Here is a 27951-nt window from a genome sequence, read left to right as displayed (position 1 = left end):
CCTGAAATCTTTTTGAAATATAGCACAACATACATATTTTATTTTATGATAATAACAAGGTACGTTTTAGAGGAATCCCATATACATTATTAATATAATAAATATGATAATAATATTAATAATACAATATGATATTAACATTCGACGACACGTTTCTCCCTCATTTAAGCTTAAATTAAAAAAGCTTCATTACTTTTGATAAATCTTTTCTTGTAAGTTTTTAAAATTGTCTAGATAAAATCTTAGGACTTTCTGATCTCATCAGATCTTGGGAAATTTTTGGATTTCGATTATATATGTATTGCTGTATTTCTCCGCTAAGATTTAAAGATTTACGAGCCTCACCACTGCATCTTCAACATTCATTTATCGCATAGTTTTTATTAACAAACTGCTCCGTCGAATCTTGATCACACCTTGAATCGCTTGGTAAACGGCGTAAGCAACAATTATAGCAAGAGATCTGACTGATCGAAAAATATTAGTGCCAAGGTCTATAGGCATCCTTATTCAACAAACAGCAATAAATACTAAAGTTCATTTTTATAATTTTCTGTTTTGACGAAGTAAATGGATAAAAGGAAAATATTATAGTATGATAGCAGTTTAATAAGATTACGAATTTACACAGAATTAAAATAAATAGTTTTTTTAATATTCGATTTTAATAAAAGACAGTGGTTAAAATAATATGTATAATATAATTTGTTTCTGCATTAGTTACTTTGTATCTTAAAAACTATATTTTATTCATAATTTCTATGTAAGCTTTCAAAATCAGTCTTCATGGTTGCTAGGCGGCACACTTACGAAAAGCACTTGAGTTAGGAATGTAAATTTTCCTGAAACATAAGATTATTGTTTTAATATTATAAATAAAATATATACTTTATTGCTTCTATTGGCTTATTTTTGTTACTTAGTTTTACTTACTTAATAAAGCCGTGGGTGTTTTCTTGTAATAGACAAACATAGTGTACACTATTACACCAATGAATATAAAGCCAATAGCCATTAAATATTTGATTGAAGGATCATGGACGATTGGCAACACCGACAGGAATATTGCCACCACCAGTACAAAGCAAGGAACAACTGTTGGCACTCTGTATGGCCTGGGTTTATCTGCCTGTGTCTTTCTCAACACTAGTAATGCGACCATGGCCAATCCATAGAAAAACCAAAGGAACCAACTAGCAAAGTCTATAAGGGTTTTAATATTGCCAACCATAATAAATACTGAGGTAAGAATCGCCTGTAACAAAAATTTATATATAAAGAAGTACACTTTCTATTTGCACAGGTTTTTTTTTGTTATTGTTCTAGTGTCATATTTAAAAGAAAGGTAATATTTATTTTGTCATGCACATACAAGCATTTCCAAAATTTACTGTATGATCATGATAGTTGATGATATTGATCAGTCGATTTATTTTCTTTATTGTGTTTGTTTAACTGAGGTCGTTCGAAATAAATTTATAGTTACCTGGAATGCAACAGCTGGTGCTGGTGTCAGTCTCTTCATATTAACATAAGAAAATACTTCCAGCATATGACCCCCACGCGCTGCTGTGTAGCATACTCTAAAAAAACCATTGATTTAGTTGGTTTGTATGTTTTACTAATGATATGACAAATCAACGTCAAAATCTCCATTCAATATAAGTAGAATCAGTATAACTCGTCAACTCATTTTTATTTTCTTACCTGGTAACACCAAACTGTACGCTCATAGCACAACCAAATGTAGCTATGGCAACACCGAGCGGTATGAGAAAACTGGCGGGCCCCAGCACTCGTGCACCGAATGCTACCGCTACCGCTGGTACAGAGACCATTTCGGCGTAAGTCAATACAGACATGTACGCCACGTTCATGAAGACGTATAGAGCAGTGATGAGTGGTACAGCAATGGATATGCTTAGAGGAACGTTTCTGGAGAATATAAAAAATATTATTATTAACAAAATACATACAAACCACGAGGCTTCAGGCTCTCAAATCCTAATTCTCTAAAGCAATTAATTTGCGATATTTCAAATTATGTAAATTGTATTTTAAGCATGAACTATTATTATATTTTAAAATATGTATCATACTCACACGCCTGGGTTAATAATTTCTTCTGTAACCACGGTTACGCTGTTCCAACCATCATACGCCCACAATCCTGAATACAGCGCTAGAGCTATACCGCCAGGGCTGCTTGTACTACCCTCAAAACCTTTGTTTAAGTTTTCAGTGTTGCCTGTAATATTTTTTAAATTATAATTATTAAGCAATATCTAGATTAAAAATATAACTATTTATTGAACATAATTGTCTTAATTGGATGTAATAAATAATTTATCTGTAATAATTCAAAATTAAATTCATAATGAGACTAAGAATTAACATAATCAACACAAGAAATAAATAAACAGATGTCATTGTTTTTTTTTTAAACATAGCACAATATATAAACAAATTTTATTTTATCATAATTGTAATGTGTAAGATGTATGTATTAAAAGAATCCCATATAATTTTTAATATAATATATTAATCACAAACCTTTAATAATTTCGTAGAGCCCTCCGCCTATTACAATAAGGCAAGCAAATACTTTGCACACTCCAAATATATTTTGTACCTTTACAAATAGTTTCACACTTGTTATATTGATGTAAGTCATAATAACTGGAACAAAATATAATAACATGTTAACCGTTCATTCTTCATTATAAAATTGCTCTTCTATTTTTAACAATTCAATTTACACCATTACAAAAAGTTGTAACAGCAAGAGTTTTAGTTGATTATTAAAACACATTTCTGAGTAACTGTAAGGCGGGGAATTTGATGCATTTATTAAGTAAAAATATAATGTACACAGTGCTGGTACATAGTAACATCCAGTGAATGTCCAAGGCTGGGCTAAGGCCTTTGTCCAGCAGTGGGAAGTGCAATGCTAAGGAAGTTTCTTCCACCACGCTGCTCTAATGCGTATTGGTGGAATACGCATGTGTCAGAATTTCAGTGAAATTAGACACATTTTCAGGCAGGTTTTCTCACTATGTTTTCCTTCACCATCTAGCACGAGATAATTTATAATCCCAAATTAAGCACATTAAAATTTGGTGGTGCTTGCCCGGGTGTAAACCCACGAACATTGGATAAGATTCACACATTCTTACCACTGGGCCATCTCGGCTTCTAATATCAAAATATAATGTCATTAAAATTCCATTTATTTCTATGTGCTAAATAATTGAAGGGCAACAGAATTATACTTATGGAAGGGTTTGTGATCTAAAACACAAAGTGTAACAGAAGTATACTATTTTTCAATATGCCTAAGATTCCAATGAATAGTATGAAATATTATATTATAAGATATAAAGCAAAATGGACACAATTTAATTTTACACTAACAAAGAGTTATTTGTATATGTTATTTCATAAAATTCATAATACAAACATAGACAGATTCAAATATATTAAATAAAAAAAAGTTGGATCAGTGATATTTATTAATAAAAAATAATACAATGAACACATATTTTTTTATAATTATTGTATTTAAATCCTTAAATAAATACATTCTATAATTAATAGGCAATTTTTACTTCCATTGCATTATAAGGGTTAGCTGTCACTATGTTCATATCAACTAAGAATTTTATTATCTTGAAGTTTTCCTGATTAATTAGAACGTAACCGTTGGATTCTTCGTTAAGCTTTTCCTGCATTAATTGCTGTAACAAATAAGTTTTCTTTTACTAATAAAAGGTAAATTAAAAAAGACGACTCCCCTAAGTAAATGAATACCTCATATATTCAAAATTGTTCAGGCATTGAAACATTACGATGAAAAAAGCCTGAAGTCATTACACTCCTTTTTTGGGCAGTTGTGTAAATAAAATAAATTTTGTAAGTCATGTATTAAAATCTGAGGATTGAAAACAATTGACTTATATGTCATTGTCATTTCTTCATTTTATTCTAATAAATCAACATTCACTTTGATGATTAAAAATCCTCTTTTATTGACTATTCTATTATTTATTTATATAATAATATTAGCTAATCATCCCGGCTTCGCTTGGGTAGATGAAGAGAAAAATGTATTTTGTATAGGATTTGCATCAAATCCGTTCTTAGTGAGTGTCTTTGTCGGGGAAGGAGTAACTTTGACAAATTTTAAGTCAATCAGGTGGATGTGTGTTCGAATAACAAAAGCCTTAAACTAAACATTTGTGTATGTAAAAAGGAAAGTATTAACTCACCCCCATAACTTCAACAACAGAATCACTCTCATTTGGGAACAATGATTCAATGAGAGCATGAAGTTCTGTTTTTAAAATGTGGAATGTTTCTTTAGCTTTTTGTAAGTGTTCTGGTCTAACTTCTCGCTGTACTATCCTAGGTCGAGAAAGTGCTTCTTTTGCTGTACTTGTCAAATCATTTAACCTGAACATAATTATATGTTAAATACAAACACAATCTTTTTAATATGCATTTACAGACAGGATGACAAAAAAGCGTTTTATTATTTTGGCTTTTCATTTATAAAGATTTTAACATAATTTTTTTTCTTTATGAGCAATGTTAGATGTAAATAATACAATAATAAATAACATACCTTTTTATTTCAATTTCAATGTCATGAATGCTTCCTTTTGTGAATGCGGTAAATTCCTCAACTTGTTCAGTCTTTTTTTTAATTTCAGCAAGATATTGAGTTACTATTAAGTTTTCGTCAGTCGGTATGTGCGTAGTGGAATTTTGTATCTCCGCTCGTAAACCTTCTACATAACTAAGCGCTTTTTCTCCTACATTATTTACGGATATTGACGCATCGAAGGGAGAGTTTTCTATTATGTTACAAATGTCGAGACATCTTTCTTGCAATCGTTTTATTTCACTTGACAAATTTTCTTTTGTTTCCGTATTTAAAGTACTGGACATGATAACAATTGAACGTTTGAACTTTAACTTAACCGATGAAATAACACATTATACGATCACGAACAAAGCTTTATTTTTTTGTTGTTTAAAACAAAAAAATAATGATACTTTTCACTTAACCACAAATTCGTTCTTTGGATATATTTCAAATAATAACGAAAAACGCTATCGGCTGTCGCAAATGCAAGTACTGTTTGACATTTGACGTTTATGTATGTCATTGATTGCACTGACACTAGTGTTGTGTATAATTCGTAAATCGTAATACTAATGAAATTTCATAAATGAATTAAGAACATTTAAAAAAAAAAATTACTTACATAAAGCTGCTAAAGATCCCAGTTTGATGGCTGTTGCTTTATAATCGGATTGCAAATCAGTAGTAAAGGGTTGAAAAGCGTATTCAGCAAAAGTCATCACTATAATGGCTACTTCGGCTGGTCTTAATATCACTACATAGATCCAGGCACATATAAATGAAGGTAAAGGCCCCCAATACTTATGGGTTTTTCCAAATGCTTCTTGAAAATATGAATATTCGGCTCCAGATTTCCCGAGAACTGTGCCTAATTCCGCAAATGATAATGCTCCTAAAAGGCAAAAAAAAAACATGACTTATAATTATAAGTAATGTATAAAAAAGTAGGATATGTTGATTATAAATTTACGAAAAAGGATAGGTATCTTACCTACACCCACCTAATAAAGATATAATTCCAGAAACAGTCCATACTATTAGGCATAAAGCAACAGAACCGGAATGCTCTAAAGCTGTTGCTGGTGACACAAATATACCGGATCCGATCATAACTCCAAGAATTAAATTAACCGCAGAAAATAATCCTAGTTCCCGCTGTAATTTGACGTTACTTCCGGCCATATCAGACGTTTCATTGTCTTTGATCTTCTCGCTTTTTTCCAGGGCTTCCATTTCTTTACTGGCCATAGTTTTTGTACCTAAAACAAAATAATTAGAGTTTCAATCATTTTGTATGTTTAACTCTATACGTTTATGTGTGAAAAAAAAAACTTGGGATTCAATTTTAAGACTCAATTATATATACAAAATTAATGTTTTCTTTGATTTAATTGACAATAAATTGTTTTGTATGTGTATGTGTAATATAAAGTACCTTAATTTATTTTCTAAATGCTTACTTGTATGGAAGTTCACTTCAATGTGTAAAAGCCTTAAGCATTAGTGAGACTATAATATATATATATTATATAATATATTACTATACTAATAAATTCTTACATACTCGTAGTTTATGTGTCTATAGTCGGTAGTCAACGAATAATCGAATGAATGGTGAATGAACTTGAAATTGTCAACGTTATCAGCGTAGCGATTAATATTATAATTGGAACAGTCTCATAGATTATTGTGAATCTTATTGAGCTTGAAATAAGAACTATATTAAAACAGATTAACGTAAATAAGTTCGTGGGAATTAACCCTACTATGATAAAGAGGTCAGAATGAACATTACGTTCATATTGCCGAATCATACAGGAAAGACTGACCACTTAGTGCCAATAAAGAAAAATGCTAGCGGCATTCTCTATGCAGAGGAAATGTGTCGCCAAATTGGGTAAACGGTTCAGTATTTTAACTATGACGCTATTTCATAAGGATTAAAAGATGGTCCTTATTAATTTGGAAAACACGTTTATTAAAGCTAAATGATTTCGATTTCGTAGAACTTATTTGATTCTGTAATTTAATCTTTTTTATTAATAGATAGACATTTAAGATAAATTATATAATGACCTCTTTATGAGTTCATAATATAATTATATATTTTATTATAAACACAAATAAATAAATAAAAATATAACAATAATAAATAGTGTGAGGTAGAGTTTTAAATCTTCGACTTAAATTCAAATAAACCGTTTAAAAAAATCGAGCTTATATTTAAAACGTATCTCTAATCTGTTTCCGTGTACACTGATATCAAGAAATACGCAGCTCATTCCAATACGTTAATATTTGTTATCATATTGATAAACGTTCATTAAATCTATACTTACCTCACATGGATTCTGTTGAAAGAAAGCATATTTTTGTCTTAAATACTACGTTATTTAATCGAATGACAACACATGGCTTTTTTGTATTCTTGTCTTGAAGATAAACCAATTGTTATCATAGACACCAGCTTACATTTTTAATGTACGGCTTATTTCGTATTCGTACTATCGAGTAGTCAAGAAAAGCTTGTAACGCCACGTTTTCGTCTCCGCAAAGTCACTTCATCCTTCCTTGCAAGGTGTTCGCATTAATAATAAAAATACTATTAGTTTTCCTAATTGATATATCAATAAGGCGAATTACTCAATAAAGGATTATATAGAATAGATAATAAAAAATGCGTGGAGTTTTATTCGTTGATTTCCATGCAGGATAAATAATAATTCAACAGTATTTAATTATGTTTTTATTTTTTCAGCATTTTGCCGTCCACTGCTGGATGAAAGCCATAGAGCGCCAACCATCCCGATCTAAGGCAGTCCGCATCCATCCCTTGCCACCTTTTTAAATCATCGGTCCACCTTGCCACTGGGCGTCCTACACTACGTTTGCCTAAGCGTGGTCTCTACTCTAACATATAATCAGCCCTCTTACACTTCAGCGAGCTAATTCTACCCGCGACTTTAGTTCTATCCCAAGTATCGCGCGTTCCATTGCTCGCTGAGCAATTATGTATGTAACTTGATTATCGAAAAAGAGTAACTACTGAGTTTTCGGTTCTATTGAGGTTTACGTTTCCAACCGGTTATAGATTTAAATTTAATTTAATATTGTAAAACGACGACTTAAAATTGCGCTAGAGCCATCTTGAATTAAGTAGGTATATTATCATATGATTTGATATAATTGATATTATAATTTATATTTTATTTACAAGTCTTAGTTACAATCATTGGAAAAAGTATAAATCACTTCTTTTTTTGACCGTATAGGTAAATACTAACAATGCGTTTCAAGATGTAATATCTCTTGAGGTTGAATTTTCATTTTACAGAAAACGTTCCTCAAATGGCTCTATTAGTAACATTTTAAACGGCATTTTTTTTATATTCAGGTGTAATGTGGTATAATATCGTAATAGCTAATAACTTGCATGCTACTTAAATTTATGTGTAAATAAATAACTAAGTATATTTACTCATGAATTACAACAATAATAAAATGAGCAACGAAAAGTTCGTATAAACAATTAATTGTCATTCGAATAAATAGTTTATCATTACATAATGTCATGATCTTGTATGTAAAGATTACGGATAATTGCAGAAGCTACATTCATTTATGTTAAATGTTATCATATAAAACTCGGACATTTATTAGATAGGTTATATCATTTCTAATGATAAGGTTCACGATACTTGTAACTTTTTAAATAATAAATGTACCTAACTGTTTTATCACACTATATGGATTGATTAAATCTCAGCATATTTTTGAAGATTATTCTTTTAACGGCGACCAACCGAAAAGGTCCTTCGAACGAGGTTATGATGTTAATCTATATATATATTATGTAAGGTATATAGGTATGAGTTTTTTTTAATCTTGTTTAAATCAAGCAAAAGCCTTTTCTCTCGAGGACAATGTTTTTGGTCCTTATTCTACCACGCTGTGACAATGCGGTTTGGTGAATAATTAGACAATACACAATGTAACAAAGTCTTTGGTATCCAGTATAGGTGTCCCATCTGATAATAAATATGTTTTTATCTGTGAGCCGTCCGCTTCGTGACGCATAAACTAGTACAATATATATATATTTCATTAATATTATACAAAAGAAATATTCTATTTAATAATATAGAAATGTTTTAGTCCATTAATATCCAATCCAATACGATTTTTTTCTCATTGCGATAAAAAATCAGGGAATTAAAGCGATGGTTATTTTTTTAAATATAAAAAAAAATTCCTTTACCTTTCTATAGAACATTATTTGAAAAAATAATGAATGTCTATCATTTATATCACTGCAAAATAAATTGATATTACGAGTTTCAATAAATGAAAAGGAATGATCAATATTTTTTTGATATTTTCATCACATGTTTAGTGATATCGCAAGACAGAATGATATTATCTTGTAACAAATAAAAGCTTAGATAATATTTGGCATGCCACTAAATCCAAATGATAGCGACTGTTTGAATAACGACAGACGTTTTATCATTAGCACTATAGTCGAGTAAATATTATAATTAATATTTTAATGACTTGTAATTTTTATTACATTTTTATTGTGTTTTAAATTAGTGTAGATAAGATTGTCGTCTTATTATTTTTGGCCTATAACTTAAACGGCTGCCACTTATAAGACCCCAATTTGGAGTCTAGGGTCAAATCAATAAAAAAATTGAGGTTTTCTGTCGCAGCATGACCCCATCTGTAGGCTTATTAGCTACAAAACGATTGAGGCTGTTATTCTACCAAATAAGCTACTCGTTTTTGACCTACATAAAATCAGCGTCTTTATTTGTATGTTGATAATTGATAAAAATGTTTGCTTAGACTATAATGCTCGTAAGTAGGTATTTACAGAACGATTGGTTTTACTTTTAATTTAATTATGAGTTTTTTTTATTTTTATTTAATATTAGTATGAAAAGAGACTGCTAAATGAGCCTCTTGGTGGTAAATGGTCACAATATTGGATCATTGGTAACTTTGACAACTAAGAAGTATTTATGTACACCTATTATTTATACATTCCGTCAATTTGCCAAGAAATATTTTAGATTTTATGGTAGTACTTCGTGTTTTAAACGTTTTTTTTTAATGTGATCAAGATACAGAAGATATTTTAGTAGGTGACGTATCGTTTTGGACTTTTCTTTGTTACATTATAAAGTACCTATATTCTATTTAGTATTTTATCGGAATCCAACAAAAACCTAAGTTTTTCTGCTCGGTTGTAGAATATGTGATGAGTGCTTGGAATATTCAGGTAAAATAAAAATTACGATTATAATTCGGTTGAGACATGTAATGAACAAGAACAAATTGACAACAAAAGAAGTAACAAAATAATTTTGAAATTATAACTATTTTTAAACGTAATATAAATGACCTTGCTTTCTTATTTGTAAAGGGCTATTCTTGATTATTTATATATACTCTACATATTTTAACTGAACAATGAGCCAGTGGTGCCAGATGAGTTTGTACAAAGCCAGGTAAAGCTTCTGTAAGCAAGCAATTAGTTTTTGGAATTTTTAACTTAAAATAATCTAAATTTTTGTACCTAACTAATTTTATAGTTGAAAATGATAATAATTCAATGTATTTAATGATACATTTCAATTAATAAAGTTAGTCTTACTGGTTCATGTTATTTTTGAAGGATAGTTACAAATATAGATCGAAAGAACGTCGTGTTCAATCGGTCGAAATGCTATATCTTTTGTAACGAAAATGGAAACATTGAGTAAATTAGGAATTCGGAAACAAAATCATTGATTTGAACGACTAGATAGCTCTGTATAGTTTATTTAATATCTTTACTTGTAAGTAATATATATACGATCAATAATATGATCAGGAGTCTTCAAACATTTTTAGCATTAGTGTCGGATTAAGTAGTAATACTCCTACGGACCAAGACCTAAGCCAATATAATATACAGTAACAGTAACAGCCTGTGAATGTCCCACTGCTGGGCTAAGGCCTCCTCTCCCTTTTTGAGGAGAAGGTTTGGAGCTTATTCCACCACGCTGCTCCAATGCGGGTTGGTGAAAAATATAATATATCGCTTTCAATTACGCGCATTCGTGTCAATGCCGGACAAAATGCGGGCTGCTTAAGCATCCCTTAGTTTAAAGATCCGTGTTTAAGCTAAAGTGCAGTAGTACAAACACTATTACTACTCATTATATTTATGTAGGATTATTTGTGTTTATCGAACTGATTTACGGTTTTGAATACGTCACAGTAGAATTTGATAATTTTATGCGTAAATTCATCACGAGATGCTCAGCCATGTGTACAATACTGTTGTCGAATATTCCTGTAAATCAATTTACAAGAGCATATATAATGTAGAATTCTGTAGACCATGGGTATTGATTAGACAAATAAATGGATCATATGTCGGTAAGCAGACCAATTGGCCTTGAAGGAAGCCATAGTGATGCCTTGCATTTCCAGTGTGCTATCAAGAATAATGGGACATACCTACTTATAAATACTTGTAATCAGAATTGGGCTAAATAAATAACTTAACAATTTAATACAGTACTGTATTAGATGAAAATCTATATTAAACGAAAGTATTTTTTTATTTGACTGTGTAATTGCGACGCTGTATTGAGTCGGTAGGTTCTGTTGGACTCGCTAGGCGGATGGCCGAATCCCTGGTTTTTCTTCGAAAATGCGCCACAGGCGCTTAGCGTGCTCTCCGTTCTGAATTGTCTGTTAAAATATCTTGACTTAGAACGCGCCAAATACATACGTCGGTTTTTACAGCTATCGTAAAATGGACAATTATAAATAAAATAAACAAAGTGTTATTGTATTACATTTATTTATTACTCTTTACGACACATTGCTATTGGCTAGTTAAATTAATAGTGAATGGATTGTGGCTATCGAGGTGGCCTTGCACTGGACTCTACAATCAGTCATTTATATTATCTGCTTTTGTCACGTTGCGATTTTACTTTTTCTGGATTGTAAATTTTTTTTTTTATACAGAATACACAAAACACGTTATATAGTCATAAAGTCACAAAATTTTCTGATATTCCACAAGCAATATGTTTACTTAAAATTTTATTTATTACCGAAATGGTTGATTCCCTACTTCTCTTATTACATGTCTATTCTAGCTATAAAAAAATAAAATACAGTTTTCGTTTTTTTTTGTCAGACTTGAATTGTTCTATGTACATTAAAAATGATAGAATTGAGCCAACAGGTGTAAAGTTAGGGTTGAAGGGTTTGTTGTGTAGAAGTTTTTGACTTTTTCTGTCGGGTTGAAAATGTACTGGACGAATGGAAGTTCTTTCTCATCAACGGAAAATAAAATAATAAGGCGTATTGTATAACTCTATTTTTTTGGGTTTATTAGCGGATGCTCGATAGTGGAAATCAATATGATTGATAATTTAGGTTTGCGTAAACATAATATAATTGGAATTTAAAAATTCTTATTCTTCAAATAAAAACAAAAACGAAACGTGTCATATCAAAACGTTCGTTTCCACGTTGTTAATATTAATATTATATTTATTGTAATTAGGAAATTAAGCTTTTTAGTAAAATTAACAAAGCATAAAATCAAAAAGAATTAAACATTGTAATAACGCAGAAGGCGACCTCTTGTGAAATATAATTATAGAAGAAGAAATATTATTAAAAAAATAGGTATTATATTAAAACACTAAAAAGATTTTCATCCGGCTTAAAATGTGGAGTATAATAACGAATGACGTGATCTAGTTTTTTGTTGTACTTCGGTCACTAAACTTTCAAATCTACCAATGAGTAATATTTCTCGAAAAGTTTCTTATTAAATTCAAAAGACTAACAACAAAATTGTCTACTTACGAAAAAGCTGAAAATTTAAAAGAGACTACGATGCAATACCTTTGCCTTACCGAAAAGAAATAATTAATAATTGGTTCATTATTTAGTTCGTTATTTTCCCTTAATCCAAACTTTGATATAATATTGGGGCTGCTACTGGGAATTTAAAAACAGTAAAAACCTCTGGACCTGATCCGGGATTAGTTTATAATTTTGTATATGTATATTATTACAGGGTCACGAATGTAATTGATAACAATCGATTGGTATTGATATGCAAATACAATGCATAATTACCAGATTTGCAGATGACACTTATGAGTGACAAACGAGTATTTACGAAAATATGTGGGGGGTGGATAACGAGATAATTTTCAATGACATCGCTCAATCCCAATACATACCTATATAATATATACCTGTAGGTATGTAGAAACATAAAATTTGTAAATATCATATTTCTGCTTTTGCAAGAAGAATCATTTTTTTTGAATATAATAATAATATCCGGGGACATTTTACATACACGGCCATTTGATTCCAAATTAAGCTTGTACAAAGCTTGTGCTATGGAAACCAGACAACTGATATACTACATATACTACTTTTATTTTGTAAATACATACTTATATAGATTACACCCAGACTCAGGACAAACAGACATGTTCATGCAAACAAATGTCTGTCTTGGGTGGGAATCGAACCCCCAACCTTCGGCGTGAAAGGCAAGTATCTACCAACCATGCCAACCGGCTCGTCGTAAATAATGCACATCAAGTGTGTGTTTAGTAGAAATTATAATAGTAATATGTCTCTTCAATTATAGGAAATCACAGAATACACTTTATATAACTATACGTAAGAGCGAATATTAAAAATATAAAAATAACAAATAAAAATATAATATAATTCAAATATTACATATACAACTTTTACAGAAAATACATGGGATTTCAAAAACAATCCTATATTTTACATCATACATTAATTTTCTCTTTCACTCATAATATTGACGTATCATTCTATCTTTTTCATTTAATAACAGGTTCCATTCCCACACTAATAATATTTTAGTGTTCCTGGTTTAAAGCGTGGGATGCTTTTTATTCTTCAATCAGTATTTTAATGACCAGTCTTAAAATAAATTTACCAAATTGTAAAATTATACTAGTGTAAACGATCTTTAGAATTTTTACTATGATAATAATAATAGGTCTTCATTAGTTAATTGTTTTGTAATCATGGCTCTATGCTTCATTGCCTTTATCTATTTAGATAGGTTGTTTTTTTTTTATATAGTTACATAATAAATGATGTAAATACCGAATCTAATTTTGAAATGAAAATTCAATATCTCTTGGGTGCGAGTAATTTATAAATGTTTTTTTTTATTATTAACTTTCGATTTGGAAGTTATTGTTATCGACCCGATTATCGATGAGAAAGTCTAGATTGAATGTTATGTGCGTTTGTTCGGAAAGGATTCTATTGTAAAAAATAAAAAAATGGATTTTTAAACTTTGGCTTAGACAATGACATCTAGCCATATAAATAGGCAAAGACAAAACAATACCTTTTTCTTCTATTTTGGCCATACGATTTTTTTCTTTTGTTGCTATTAACGAGTTCAATTAAATGAATGTATTGATCAATACAAAATTGAAACAAAGAGTATAAAAACATTTCCGAAACATGCAAATTCAATGTTTTTCCTCGCAATAATGATTATATGGTCGAATTTTGACCATTGGGCGAACACTAGTATAATAATAATTAATGAATCGATTAAAAGATATTTTACATAAATAAGGCCCTATAAAAATTTTATAATCTTTCTTTCTTACTATTATTATAATTGTGTAACTTTGTTAGTTTTGAATAAGAGGTCGTGCTTTACACCTGTCTGTTATTTACAAAATGCCGTAATAAGTTTTATACTGATACTTAGAATACTTTTCACTATAAAAATATGGTATACCTATATGATGATTACTTAGTCTGTTTTATACTTAAAATACTTTGTTAAAAAAAAATTGAATAGTCGTCACCTGCGTTAAACTTAACGATTTATAATTATTTTGCGAAGTCTGTTTTATAAAAATACCATTTTAGTATAAAACATAGATCTTAAGAATTTAATCTGTGGATTAAATTGCTTAGACTTTATTTAATGTTTAAATGCTTATAATTAGATTTTGTGCGCAATACAATTGTTGATTAGGTATTACTATTTTTTTTAAGTACACTAATATATAAATAAAATATACATACTAAAATAGTTATATTTTAATTACCGTAAATGGTTATATAGATAAATCTCGAAGTGCCACGGACTTTGACTCTAGGATGTCTTGAGACGCGAGATTTCTCAAACCTTACAACCTACATATCTAAATCGATTAGAACATTATTATAAATTAATTTACGTCTATTTATCTACTATCAGCCACTATGTAATTATGTAATAAAATATAAATTTATAATATTTATGTACCTACGAATACATAATGTCGCGTTAAACGTGTCATCTCTACAGAGTTTACAACAAGGATAAATGGGTAACATTGTATTATATATAGTAATATATTTATGTTAATTTATATTTATCATGCTTGTTATCAAAAGAAGCACGTGTGTAATGATTATACATCAATGTTGCACTGATCTAGAGAATATTTAAGATAAATATACGAATAATACACGTAAATAAAATATAAATGTTTGTTTGTGATTTGAAACTTCCCTTTGCAAGTTACAAAAATTAAAATAACTATTTTTTGTCTTTTCTTACTCGGTCGACTCTACATTCCGAACCGATGGTAGCTTTTCTATTTTGATATATCATATATCCATTGTGAAAAATATGATTTGTAGGCATAAGACAAGCGTTGCAATGCCTCTTGCGTTTCTTTTTATTTAAAAATATCAGATAGATGGTACTAGCGGAACACCTATTGCACGTTGATATATATGTATGCAGACAGTGACAGCACTACGTTATAAACCTTCACAAACTTGTTTAAGCAACTGTACAATTTAAACTTAATCATACAAAAAGGAGCAAGTATAAATATAGATAGTTATTTTGTGCCATCTGAAATGTAATTAAAATTAATAATTTATTATCAAAACGGAGGTCAAAATTACATACATACCTACTTATTACACTGTTCATAAATGCATCATGTGGAGAGCAATGCACGGATAATTCTAATAATAATAAATACTCAGTATTGAAACAAATATAATAAGTTAGCGTGTACATTTATACGATTTAGCGATAAACGTCATATATAAGAGTAAAGTTTATTGTTTATTTGAAACAATAATGAGTCATTGTTGTACGGCTTCGTAAATAGTTATCAAACATCATCCTTTTCATTCATTCATAAGTAAATCCATGCGTACAATATTATATATAAAACCTTTTTAAATCTGTTTTTTAATAAAAAAGGCTAAAGAAAGAATAAAATTGTATGTGACTCATACTTATTTTGTACTTGGTAGAACCATCGTAATTATGTCTATTTATTAAACACATTATTATAAAATAAAAATGAAAATTAAAAGAGAACTAAATAGTCTTATCACTTAAAAATATTTATGGTTAAATAAGAGACGTATAGTCAAATGAAACGTAAATAAATATAATAAGAACATTGTCGGTAGAAAGCGTATCTGATAAGTACGTAGCTCAAATGATATTTACACATGTTTTGAGAATAACAGTTGGAGTATTCAAAATTCTTATATATAAATACGTAAACTAAAACACCTAGTTTCAAACGCACTAATTATTAATAGTAACCACAGACGTGATGATTGAATCATTGAGTGTAATTAAGGTCAAAATAATGGTAACTTCTAGAAGGTACCTATAAGGACACAATATTACACAGTTCAGCAGTGATTTTTATACGAAGGCTCAACTCAATACTTCTTAAAAATCGTTTATAAAATAACGGTGGGTAATTTGTAATTTTTAAATATTTTATTCCTTTTAATTTGTATATATTACATTTAAATTTGTTTATAAAAACGTTTAACAGCAATTCACATTGAGTGCGCATACGCATTCAGTATAGTGGTGTTCAACTATAGAACGTGTCCATTCGACATATTTATTTTGTTCTCACTTTTCATATTTATGTTTTGCTAGTGCTTTGGTATAACAACAACAAAAAAAAGCCGAGATGGCCGAGTGGTAAGAACGCGTGAATCTTAACCGATGATCGTGGGTACAAACCCGGGCAAGCACCACTGAATTTTCATGTGCTTAATTTGTTATTATAACTCATCTCGTGCTTGACGGTGAAGGAAAACATCATGAGAAAACCTGCATGTGTCGAATTTAATTGAAAATCTGCCAAATGTGTATTCCACCAACCCGCATCGGAGCAGCGTGGTAGAATAAGCTCCAAACCTTCTCCTCAAAAAGGGAGAGGAGGCCTTAGACTATCAGTGGGACATTCACAGGCTGTTACTGGTATAACAAGATATATGTTTTGTGTTTGTCTAATTCCTAAATCGTATTATGACCAAATTAATCTTCAACATCTTTTCTATGTGCGTCTATTTTAATTTGATTTCACACACGTGGAAAAATTTGAAAGGTTTGATTTGATTAAAATCAATAGCAAATGTATTTATTAAAACTGTCAGCCGTGACATATTTTCGAACGGACTCACTAAAATTTTACCATTAGGTACATATCTATTTCAATAACTTTTATCTTAAATATTAATCTAATTTTGTTATAGATATACTTTAAATTCAGATTATAATACTTTATATAAAAGCGTATATGGCCACAAAGTATTTGTACAACAAAATACAGATAACATCGATACCTGAATACGGTACATTCCGACAACATCTGAAGAGCGTTCTTTGTTTTAATTTTAATAAAACGAAAACTGCATTTCCTTGGAACGTGTAAGAAACCGTTTAAAGTCTAAAAATAAATAACTAAAATAAACTTGTCTCGTGTACGTATTGCGCAGCTGATGTTATTGACCGAAATGCAGAGATGCATTTCAAATTTTTAATACAAAACGCATCCTGCATTTATATTATTTAATTTATACATACAATTTTCGCTCTTGCGCTTTTGTACTTCGGAACAATATGACGTGAAAAAAATGTTTATTTTTGTTTTTGCTTACGAAGGTGGTTTTGAATTTCCAAGTAATGCAACGATTATTTAAATTTGACACCGCTCAGCGTGCACTTTAAATTAAGTTGAGTAAAACATAAATCATTTCAAGTTTCGCTTGTCTGAATTCAATAAATTTAATTTCAATACAGAGTACCGAGAATTGAATTTTTTGTTCTTTTATGAAAAACCAATTGAGATAATTAAAAAAAAAAAGTTTCTTACAAAATATAAGAGTAATTCAGTTTATTGTTATATGACTCTGTATTGTACGATGCAAATTTAGAACGACATAATAATTTTTAAACTACATCTTAAATTTTTTAACATAATTAAGTGCATTATTATAGCACTCTTGTAAATGAAATGATGACCTCGATCGATTGATAAATAATTACAAAATCTTTCTTTCTCCGGTTCAACTCAGGTCATCATATTTTCTATATTAATTAAGTTATTTGAATTTGCATTCGTCACTATTTATATTATTTTAGCATTAGATTTGTTTTTTTTTCAAGTATGTTTTCGAAGAATGCTTATATACCTATTAAGTGCCCAGTGAGTCTAGCGGATAGCTCGTACTGTATATCCCGAGATATGCCCGTAGGTTAAGCGAGTAATGAATTTAATAAATTTGTCAGGCTTAAAACAGTTTTCATGCTTTCTTCAAGGCTGTAAAAGGGATTTTTTTCAGAATTAGGCTTAAATACCTTTACCTAATTGAGTTCAAGTCAGAGTCGCGAACTCATTTTAAGCGACTTTAAGTTTAAGTTACGTACATACTACGTGCGTAAATGCATGTGTTATAAGTCAGCTGCTAGCCGCTATTGATGAAGCGTATTTAAAACGTTTCGTTTCAAGGATACCTTTGTTTGTCATACAAAATACATTTTTAAATAGTACTCTTTGATTTGTCTGTAGTTTATCTTTGCTATTTAAATTCAGTTTAATTATATGCCTGCAACGATAAGTAAATTGACATAAAGATGTAAAATTAATCTTTCAGCTCACAAATAAGCAATAGGTTTAAAGCTGTTATATGTTATGGCGTTAGGTGGAAACAGAGCCGGAGTTTTATTTTTGTAATTACTTACATCGGGGTAGGGCAGCACTTTGGTATTAAAAGCGAAATATATATACACGTATGTATGGATTATTTTCACCCAGTTGCTCTGTGGTTTCCTTTTTATTATTTTTGACTAACTAGTTATTGTTTTTTTTTTATTTCACATAATTGATTTTATGAGCCGAGATGGCCCAGTGGTTAGAACGCGTGAATCTTATCCGATGATCGTGGGTTCAAACCCGGGCAAGCACCACTGTATTTTCATGTGCTTAATTTGTGATTATAATTCATCTCGTGCTTAACGGTTAAGGAAAACATCGTGAGGAAACCTGCATGTGTCTAATTTCATTGAAATTCTGCCACATGTGTATTCTACCAACCCGCATTGGAGCAGAGTGGTGGAATAAGCTCCACAACCTTCTCCTCAAAAGGGAGAGGAGGCCTTAGCCCAGCAGTGGGACATTAACAGACTGTTACTGTAAACATAATTACACATATACATTAACTATACAAATTAATAGAAAAAACACGCCGTCTAAAAGATTGTCCTGTGACATTGTACCCAAGACGTTGGCACTATTCCCTCTCTGCATTAATGTTTTCGACTTATAAATGTTTTAGGAATACCAAAGAGCTGCAAGTTGGTTTTCTGGTTAGAAGAACTTGCAGAGGCAAGCCGTAGTGGCCTTCCACATTCACTTCCAAACATGACGGACAAGGTAAAGGGTATCGACGGTTTCTAGTCGGTAATCTGGCACTCGACCACGAGTCCCATATAAGCCTCGCTCACAGCGGTTTCGATACATACATTTTTCAGCGGAAAAAACGAAGCGTGTTGCGTGGTTTTGGTTACCGTGTCACTTGCTGACTTATTTTTTACGTTCTTGCGTTGAACTTTACTAACGTAATGACTTCTATTTGTTATGCAAAATACTCGTAAAACTAACAAAAATATAAAAAAATTTTTAAGCGTTCCAGGTCGTCGTCTAATTTACATATTCGGGACGGCCCTGATTCGTTACAATACATTTTTCTATTGTATTGGTTGATCAATAGGACTCAAAAATAATTTCGTCCGACGCGTAATTGCACAATAAACAACTGTAAGTACGAGTATAAAATTCCATGTCACATACAATATCTTAAGAATAACATTATAAACATAACAGTATTATAATGTTATGTAAGCATGTCCTTGACTTAGCGTAATGTTAAACGTAAATAGGTTTGGTATACAAATAAGAATCAAAGGTTGTCAACAAGAAATTGATTCAGTACTTTAATTTCTCTGAGTGCGATAAGAGTAACATTTGAAGGTCGAATTTTAAAGGAAACAAGGAAATGTAACAACATTTGGTGTGAAATGTTTCGATTGTAAAAAGTTTATACATCTGTCACATGTACTGTTAATACATATTTATTTAGAATAAAACCAATATGCAGATAAAATTTTAGTAACATTATTTAATAATTCATATTAAGAACGTGTTTTAAATTTATAAATTATTAAAGAAATGATTAACAATTATCTAGCTACTTGGATTCTTTTCTATGTCTTTTCTACGTTTAGGCTGTTATTTATTTTACTTATGTGATGTTGAGTTGTAATTAATCTACAGAATAAATATGACTATAATTTCCTACACAGCCCTTATAACTTATATGCGACATTTTTTATTATTATTTAACAATTTGAAAATAATATATAGTAGTTTTATAAGACCCTATTACAACCTGTTGGGACTCGATCATTAAAGTCAAACGACCGACAAGTGTGTCATTAATATGTGAACACTGTCTCTTTTAAGTGTGTACACAGCCACACAGCAATATTAACATCGTTAGTTGTTTATTTAGCCGACTCCAAAAAAGAAGTTCTTTAGTTTCATCTGTTCGTGAACGTATATACATGATTATTTAAGTACACGGTCGATTATTTATGATTATTAGATTGTATTAAGTTAATGCTGATATATTAATTGTGTTAACTTCCAAAAGTCCGCTAAATTTTAAGCTTTAATTTCTTGTAACATAGTTTTTTAACGAAATATCTGACATTGATAAGTGCATAGGGCCTTTATTCAATTAATATAATATATAAATATCATCATGAATTATATTACAAATTCATATATTTTTTCTAGCGTATGATCCTTGTGACGCGTGCTTAATAAGGATATTAAGATGAAACCATAGACAATTTAGTAATATTTAATTATTTGTCAATTCATAACAAATTTATTTAGATTCTAAACTCTAAATCCTTCAATAGTCTTATGATACATATGTAGTATATGCTACTGCTACGTTTACTACGCTAATTGAAACTGTAATAGATTTTTACGGTTGGTATCTTAGTAATTGTGTTAAGAAATGTTCATTAATTAGTAAATAACGTCGAATGTCTTGCTTTTATGAGTTAGGTACAAACCCGGATTTATGCTTAGAAGGTACCGGCCTAAAGGTTGGGCCTTTACACCCAAGTAGAGGTTCAGTTAAACGTAGTATAACTTTGCTCTAACCGCTTCGGAAATGTGGTGACTGCAAATGCGAAAGTGCCTAGAGGCCTTGGATCCCTAAGTCTGGGCCTGTTTAGGTACTCATAAACTTTTTGCATTTAGTATACAAGTTAAAAAGTATTTTTTTATTTTTGCCTTTTTTACAGTTGAGTTGGCCCAGTGATTAGAACGCGTGGATCTGATCTGAAATTTTGCCACATGTATATCCACCAACCCTCATTCGAGCAACGTGGAGGAATGAGCTCCAAATCAAATGGAGGAGGAGGTCTTAGCCAAAGTGAATTTATTTAAGTTCAAAGAAGCTCTAAAAAACTGTATTTGTCAGTAATATACTTATCGTTTTTTTTTTTTTTTTCTGTTTTAAATTATTTTTAATACTTTATTCATATATCTTAATAAATTGTTAAATAACTTGTTATCGTTAGGTTCACTCCATGTTTGTTTGTATAAGTGGAAACTTTGTTGGCTTAAGTGAAATTTATTTTGTTACTAAATTTTATGTATTATATTATGCTGTATGTTTCCCAAATAAATAAAAAAAAAATAAAAAAATTAATTGTAAAGGTTTAAGTGAAAAGATTAATGAGCAATTATAACGCCAAAAAACTTTTGTTAGATATCCAGAATATATTTGTGACGATTATTTTTTTAATAAATGTGTTTTTAATATTGATAAGCACGCTATATCTTAAAAATGTAATACTTATGACTGCAAATATACATAGAACCTACATCATAAGCAATTTCGTTTGAGCTTACGTTATAATTTTATCAAATAAAATTTAATAGAAATATGTCTTTCAATCTGAAACAAAGAATTGTTAAGCTATTGTTTCATAATTAATGTTAGTATTTTACTATATTTGATTTTTTCGAAAAAGTAGCGAAGGCGGGTCAAACGGACAATATTTATTTATATATTATATTAAATACTCTAATAGCAAGCGTTTTTATCATCTCATACACCTAAAGACACTAATGAGTTATTTTATCACCAGTAGATAGATCTTAAAGAAAATATATCCAAATTTCTTTATGTTAAGTTAATTTTTTTTTTTTTATATGTCCGGGATGGCAAATGACTCTACTCCACCTGATGGTAAGTGGTAGTAGAGTCCAAACGCGACGACGGCCAGTACAGTCGGGATGAATGTTCTGTACTAGCCGTCACCGCCTTGCCGGCCCGCAAGATGCCTCTTCACGCCTCGTTTGAAGGAACCCGGGTTGTAAGAGGAGGGGAACATGTGAGCTGGTAAGGAATTCCATTTTTTGGTAGTGCGACAAAGAAAGGAGTTAATTACGATACAATATTAGTTAATATTATGAGGACGAAATAAATTTTATCTATCCCAGAGAGAGAGAGAATATGAATAAATGTGAGTGAATGTGAGTATTCTTTACATAAATATAGTATAATATGACTAAAATTAGACAATATAAAAACAGAGACAACATAAGATTAAGTTGCATTAGTATAATTCTCCAACATCATGTATTGTTTTCTTTTAAAGCACCTAAATATTTATGGAACTCTAGAAATTCCACCATATAAGTAAAACTGGTATACAGTTAAATCGAAGTAAAAAAATACTGATACGATTTCACAGTCGACGCAAGTTAAATATGCTTAATTATGAAAAAATTTTAGTGATTAGGTGTTCTCTACACCTAATCACTAAAATGTTTTCATACTAATAACTGCGTAATTTTTCTAACACTGCATCTTCAATTCTGACCTATTATTGCATTAGCGAACTTTATTTCATTTTTAATTATGCTTATTTCGCTTTTATTGTTGTTAAGAATAAACAATTAACCCGGATTTGTGGAATATATTATTTCAAGTATTGCAAGTCGAAGTTGCCAAACAATTTACTGAGTATAATTATTATAAGATAAAATAAAACGTAACGCACGCTTTTAATAATTCTTTAAAACGAATGTTAGATTTCAGTAGAGCAATTTCGTAAGAACAAACTCGAAACACACCGCGGAAGACATATCAAAATAGCGTATCTAGAGTAAATTTTAAGCATTTTACGATACGAAGTTTTAAATAATGAGTGAGACCTTATAGAAAAGCCACTAAAGAAAGCATAATTAAGACGGAAAAAAGGAGGGAAAAGCATAACTCAAACAGATTATGTTTGTAATTATGTTCCATAAAATTTAAGAACTTTTTTCTAAGCATTTAGCACATAGTAACAAAAAAGTTTATTTTTTTAAATAAGTTGTAAAAACTTATTAACTTGTATTATTATTTCAAAAAAAGTAAGTTAGTAGTATCTCTAATGTTGTTATTATTTTATTCTATTATATTACAAAGATAAATAAGAATAATATAACTGTCAGTGTCTTTTTATTCCTCAATTATAACTTCCAGCAGGTATGCTGCATCAGTTGGTACAATCATAGCACACAAATAACAGTTCTCTTTTGTCACATAAAGCGTAAATTACTTTTATTTAAATTATTTACTATATAATCAATCCTTTTAAAATTTACATACGTAATGATAATGATTTAAAAAAGTTTGTTTTAAATTAGGTACATAAGGAAATATTTCTTTTGTGGTATAAGTTTATTTCAATAAGGTAAATATTAATTAAAATTATTCAACTTATAAGCAATTAAATTATGTAATATATCTAATTTATAACAAACGTAAATATATAATTTAAAATGGTATAAAAATACATTCAAATTTTATATCGTCGAATTAAATATTTAGAAATAATATGGCTTTATTGTCATATTATTTCTTTCAGACTTACCTTTAATTTATAAATAAATAAACACGCCACAAAAAAAACTCACAGGCACATTATAAAAAAAAATATTCAATACAAAACGATACTATATCGAGAAATACGGCAGATACGTGGTTCCACAGTTACAACAGCTTTAAGACTGATGCATTATCGCGTTTCGTGTTCATTACTTTGTAGTTAGTTACAATATGTGTCGGTTAGTCGATAAGATAAATTATCGATTACGTATTATTTGATAAGGCGATCTTGATTAATCCCTCTTTTCCTAAATTAGATCAAAGTACTTAAAAGTATTGGTAATAGATCCTTATTGATGGTCGCAATGGCGTGTCAGTTTGTATATCGAAGTGATATTTAAAATTTAGATAGCAATCTGGTTCTAATAAATCCGTGTAAAGATTCTCACGGATCATATCTCATTGCTCTCACAGCCAATGTCTTGGCTTGATTTTGTGGGAAATATCATCGGAACTATACTATAGGTAGGCGGACGAGCGTATGGGTCACCTGATGGTACGTGGTCACCAACGCCCATAGACAATGGTATTGTAAGAAATATTAACTATCGCTTACATCGCCAATGCGCCACCAATCTTGGGAACTAAGATTTTATGTCCCTTGTGCCTGTAATTACACTGGCTCTGGCTGGTAAAGGTGAGTACCCTTCAAATCGGAACAAAATATTACCAAGTACTGCTGTTTTGCGGTAGAATATCTGATGAGTGGGTGGTACCTACCCAGACGAGCTTGCACAAAGCCCTACTACCAATAAACTATGTGTGAATTTTAGTGTCTGTAATGCAGTTTGTAAATAGTATCGCTTCGCCTTTGGGTTTCTCTCACGTATGTGGGTTGGGGGATGTTAGTTACCCTACGACACTGGTCCGATATACGTGAGGATATCTTGGACTGAAGTGTTAAAAAACATAGGATGTTCTAGGCAGAAAATGGAGAAGGACTTAACTAGATACTCTATTTTATTTATTACATTATTAGTAAAAATTAAATGCATCATCATGCACTCAAATCTAATTCATATATGTATTCCAAAAGTTCAAAAGTTTTCCGAACGCCTAATGTGCTCTAAAACAATAACCGATATTATGTTTGATAGAAGTATTTATTTTAATAAAATTATATCATTTTATATCATAAAAAAATAAAAAAAACATAGTCAGAAATCATCTACATATATACTATTTCATGTTAAATTCAATTTCGGGTGTCAGATAAGAAAATATATTAGATAAATTGTTGTTACTATCCAATGACCATGCCTCTTTTTTATTTATTCATGTCTTGATAACTACTGAACTAATTAAGTATATAATAGTAATGCCAATGAAGCTAATTATTAAAGTGTTAATGATTATTTCAATTTTGTAAGTGCTTTGCGTTAATTGATAAAACAAACGTAAAATTGGTACTTAATATTTAGAAAGACATTGAAATGGGCGTTATTACAGCAATTAACTGAATCGAACCGATTTGGCCTACTGAATAGAAAATATTTGGAACGAAGCCGAAGATAGCGTATTTAAATCCAATAACAATATTTTTGCTTTAGTTTTACTAATAATGAATCTTGGGCTTAGCGGTAAAGCAACACGCTGTGAGGTAGGCTACATACATATGTCGAATAAAATTCTGTCATATTGTCACATGTTTATTTGCCAAATGCAAACCCGCACTGGAGCAGTATAATGGAATAAGCTTTAAAAATTATCATTAAGTGAGAAGAGGCCTTTAACCCAACAGTGGGATATTTACGAGCTCTGACTATACATTATTTAAATTGAAATTGATATCTGGATTTACATTTTCAGAATTCAAATAAAACATCTTACTGTGAGCACAGTTTTCAGGTCTATATCAAGAGGGAAAAACCATTGTATTACCAATAGGCTTAAAAAAATAGCCGGTGACAGAAGAGGAAATGCACTTGCAAGGCGGCCCGTGGCACAGCATCTACCTGGCTCATTAAATGGCAGCTTTCGCCAATCAAGGACGAAACAATCCACAACACTTATTTTTGGCCCTACACATCCCTAATAAGGAGTTTTCGTTAATTTGTAATAGGATTGCCAGCGTTCGCCAGAAAAGCATCTTTGACTAGAACTATCTATAATGTCCAGTATTGGTAGGCGGACGAGCATATGGCAACCTGATGGTAAGTGGTCACTAACGTCCATAGACATTGGCATTGTAAGAAATGTTAACCATCGCTTACATCGTCAATGCGCCACCAACCTTGGGAACGTTATGTGCCTTGTGCCTGCAATTACACTGGCTCACTCACCCTTCAAACCATATCAAGTACTTCTGTTTTGCGGTAAAATATCCGATGAGTGGGTGGTACCTAAGCTCGTCTGGGTAGCTTGCACAAAGCCCTACCACCAGTGAATTAACGCTTTCCATTATAAAACTATAATGAACTAATATTATCAATCAATCAACAGCCTTTCGTAGTCCACTGCTGAACTTGGGCCTCTCCCAAGGTGCGCCAAAGCTCCCGGTCCTCCGCCTTCCACATCCAGTCGGTACCCGCCACATTCTTAAGGTCATCGGTCCACCTGGCTGGAGGGCGTCCTACGCTGCTTTTGCCGCGGTTTCCACTCTAGGACTCGTCTGCTCCAACGGCCATCGGTTCTACGACATAAGTGACCAGCCCACTGCCACTTCAGCCTGCTAATTTTGCAAGGTATGTCAGTGACTCCGGTTCTTTTCCGGATAATCTCATTTCTGCTCTTATCCTTCAAAGATACTCCGAGCATAGCTCGCTCCATAGCACGCTGAGCGATTTTGAATTTGTGGACTAGTCCCGCAGTTAGTGTCCACGTTTCGGCACCGTATGTCATGGCAGGTAAGACGCATTGGTTGAAGACTTTCGTCTTCAAACATTGCGGTATAGACGACGTGATGACTTGACGAAGGTTGCCAAATGCTGCCCTTCCCAAGCGAATTCTTCGATCGGCTTCCTTCTCGAAGTTGTTCCTACCGACTTGTATAACCTGTCCTAGGTGGGTATATTCCCTAACAACTTCGAGAGGTTTCGAGAGGTAGGTCGGAGAGTAGACCTCATCATTCTCGATCTTTCGGCTTTGAAGTTGATATCTAGAGTGCCTCGAACCAAGCGGTGATCACTTCCGGTATTAAACCTGTTGATCACTGAGACATCTCTAAATATGTGCCTTTTATTCGAAATGATAAAGTCTATCTCGTTCCTTGTCACGTTATTGGGGCTTCGCCAGGTCCACCTCCTCTGGGACTTCTTTTGAAAGAAAGAATTCATCAAAAAGAGCCTTTACGCTTCGAAAAAGTTTACTAGCATTTGCCCCCTGTGATTTCTGCAGCCCAAGCCGTTAGGTCCGACTTTCGATTCACCGCTATCTTGTACTCCCACTTTAGCATTAAAATCTCACATAACAACATTGTAGTGGGCCTTCGAGTTTTGTTGAGGGCCTTTGCGATGTCCTCGTACATCGCTTCTACCACATCATCAGAGTATGCCGAAGTTAGCGCATATACCTGTACAACCTTCAGGGAGTACCTGTTGGAAAGTATTAGGACACGGTACGCTACCCGGTTCGACACACTACTGATTTCTACAATGCTGTTAATGAGATCCTTTTTGACCACACCACCCTGGGAGAGTTTATCACCTTCGCAGAAGTAGAGTAAGTTACCGGACTCTAGAGTTATCGTGTCCTCCCCCTGTCTTCAGACCTCAGATAACCCCATTATATGCCAGTTTATGTGACTTAAATATACTTCTTATTCGGCGAGGTGATAGTCCAGCCTCATCGAGCGTCCATCATACGTTGCCATGTTTAGTCTTTTTTTATGGTAGCCTGCCATGAACCGGTGATTGTTCGCACCCCCTGCCCTGCCGATACCGCGACCGCTACCTTGGTCGGGCCTAGCGGGC

General features: G+C 31.4%; 2 protein-coding genes across 3 annotated transcripts; both read right to left on the bottom strand.

Moving 5' to 3' along the window:
* Positions 1-681: 681 nt before the first annotated feature.
* LOC126776101 (b(0,+)-type amino acid transporter 1-like) lies at positions 682-24159 on the bottom strand. 2 transcript variants are annotated; one of them, XM_050498387.1, is made up of 9 exons: positions 24027-24159; positions 5650-5907; positions 5271-5540; positions 2554-2679; positions 2104-2248; positions 1708-1935; positions 1487-1583; positions 934-1255; positions 682-842 (listed from the first exon to the last, which is right to left on the bottom strand). In XM_050498387.1, exons 2-9 carry the CDS (start codon positions 5894-5896, stop codon positions 778-780), a joined length of 1500 nt encoding a protein of 499 aa, XP_050354344.1. In that variant the 5' UTR covers positions 5897-5907; positions 24027-24159; the 3' UTR covers positions 682-777. The 2 variants fall into 2 exon arrangements, with proteins under 2 accessions (XP_050354344.1, XP_050354345.1); XM_050498388.1 differs by lacking the exon at positions 24027-24159 and having other exon boundaries at positions 5640-5764.
* Positions 3565-5149, bottom strand: LOC126776117 (uncharacterized). Its single transcript, XM_050498409.1, has 3 exons — positions 4625-5149; positions 4269-4452; positions 3565-3737 (listed from the first exon to the last, which is right to left on the bottom strand). The coding sequence occupies exons 1-3, from the start codon at positions 4948-4950 to the stop codon at positions 3591-3593; spliced, it is 657 nt and encodes a 218-aa protein (XP_050354366.1). The 5' UTR covers positions 4951-5149; the 3' UTR covers positions 3565-3590.
* Positions 24160-27951: the final 3792 nt, after the last annotated feature.

Source organism: Nymphalis io, chromosome 19 (assembly GCF_905147045.1).
Source record: "Nymphalis io chromosome 19, ilAglIoxx1.1, whole genome shotgun sequence".
Classification (NCBI taxonomy): domain Eukaryota; kingdom Metazoa; phylum Arthropoda; class Insecta; order Lepidoptera; family Nymphalidae; genus Nymphalis; species Nymphalis io.
The sequence above is the reverse complement of the archived record's forward strand: the minus strand, read 5'-3'. Positions and strand labels throughout refer to the sequence as shown.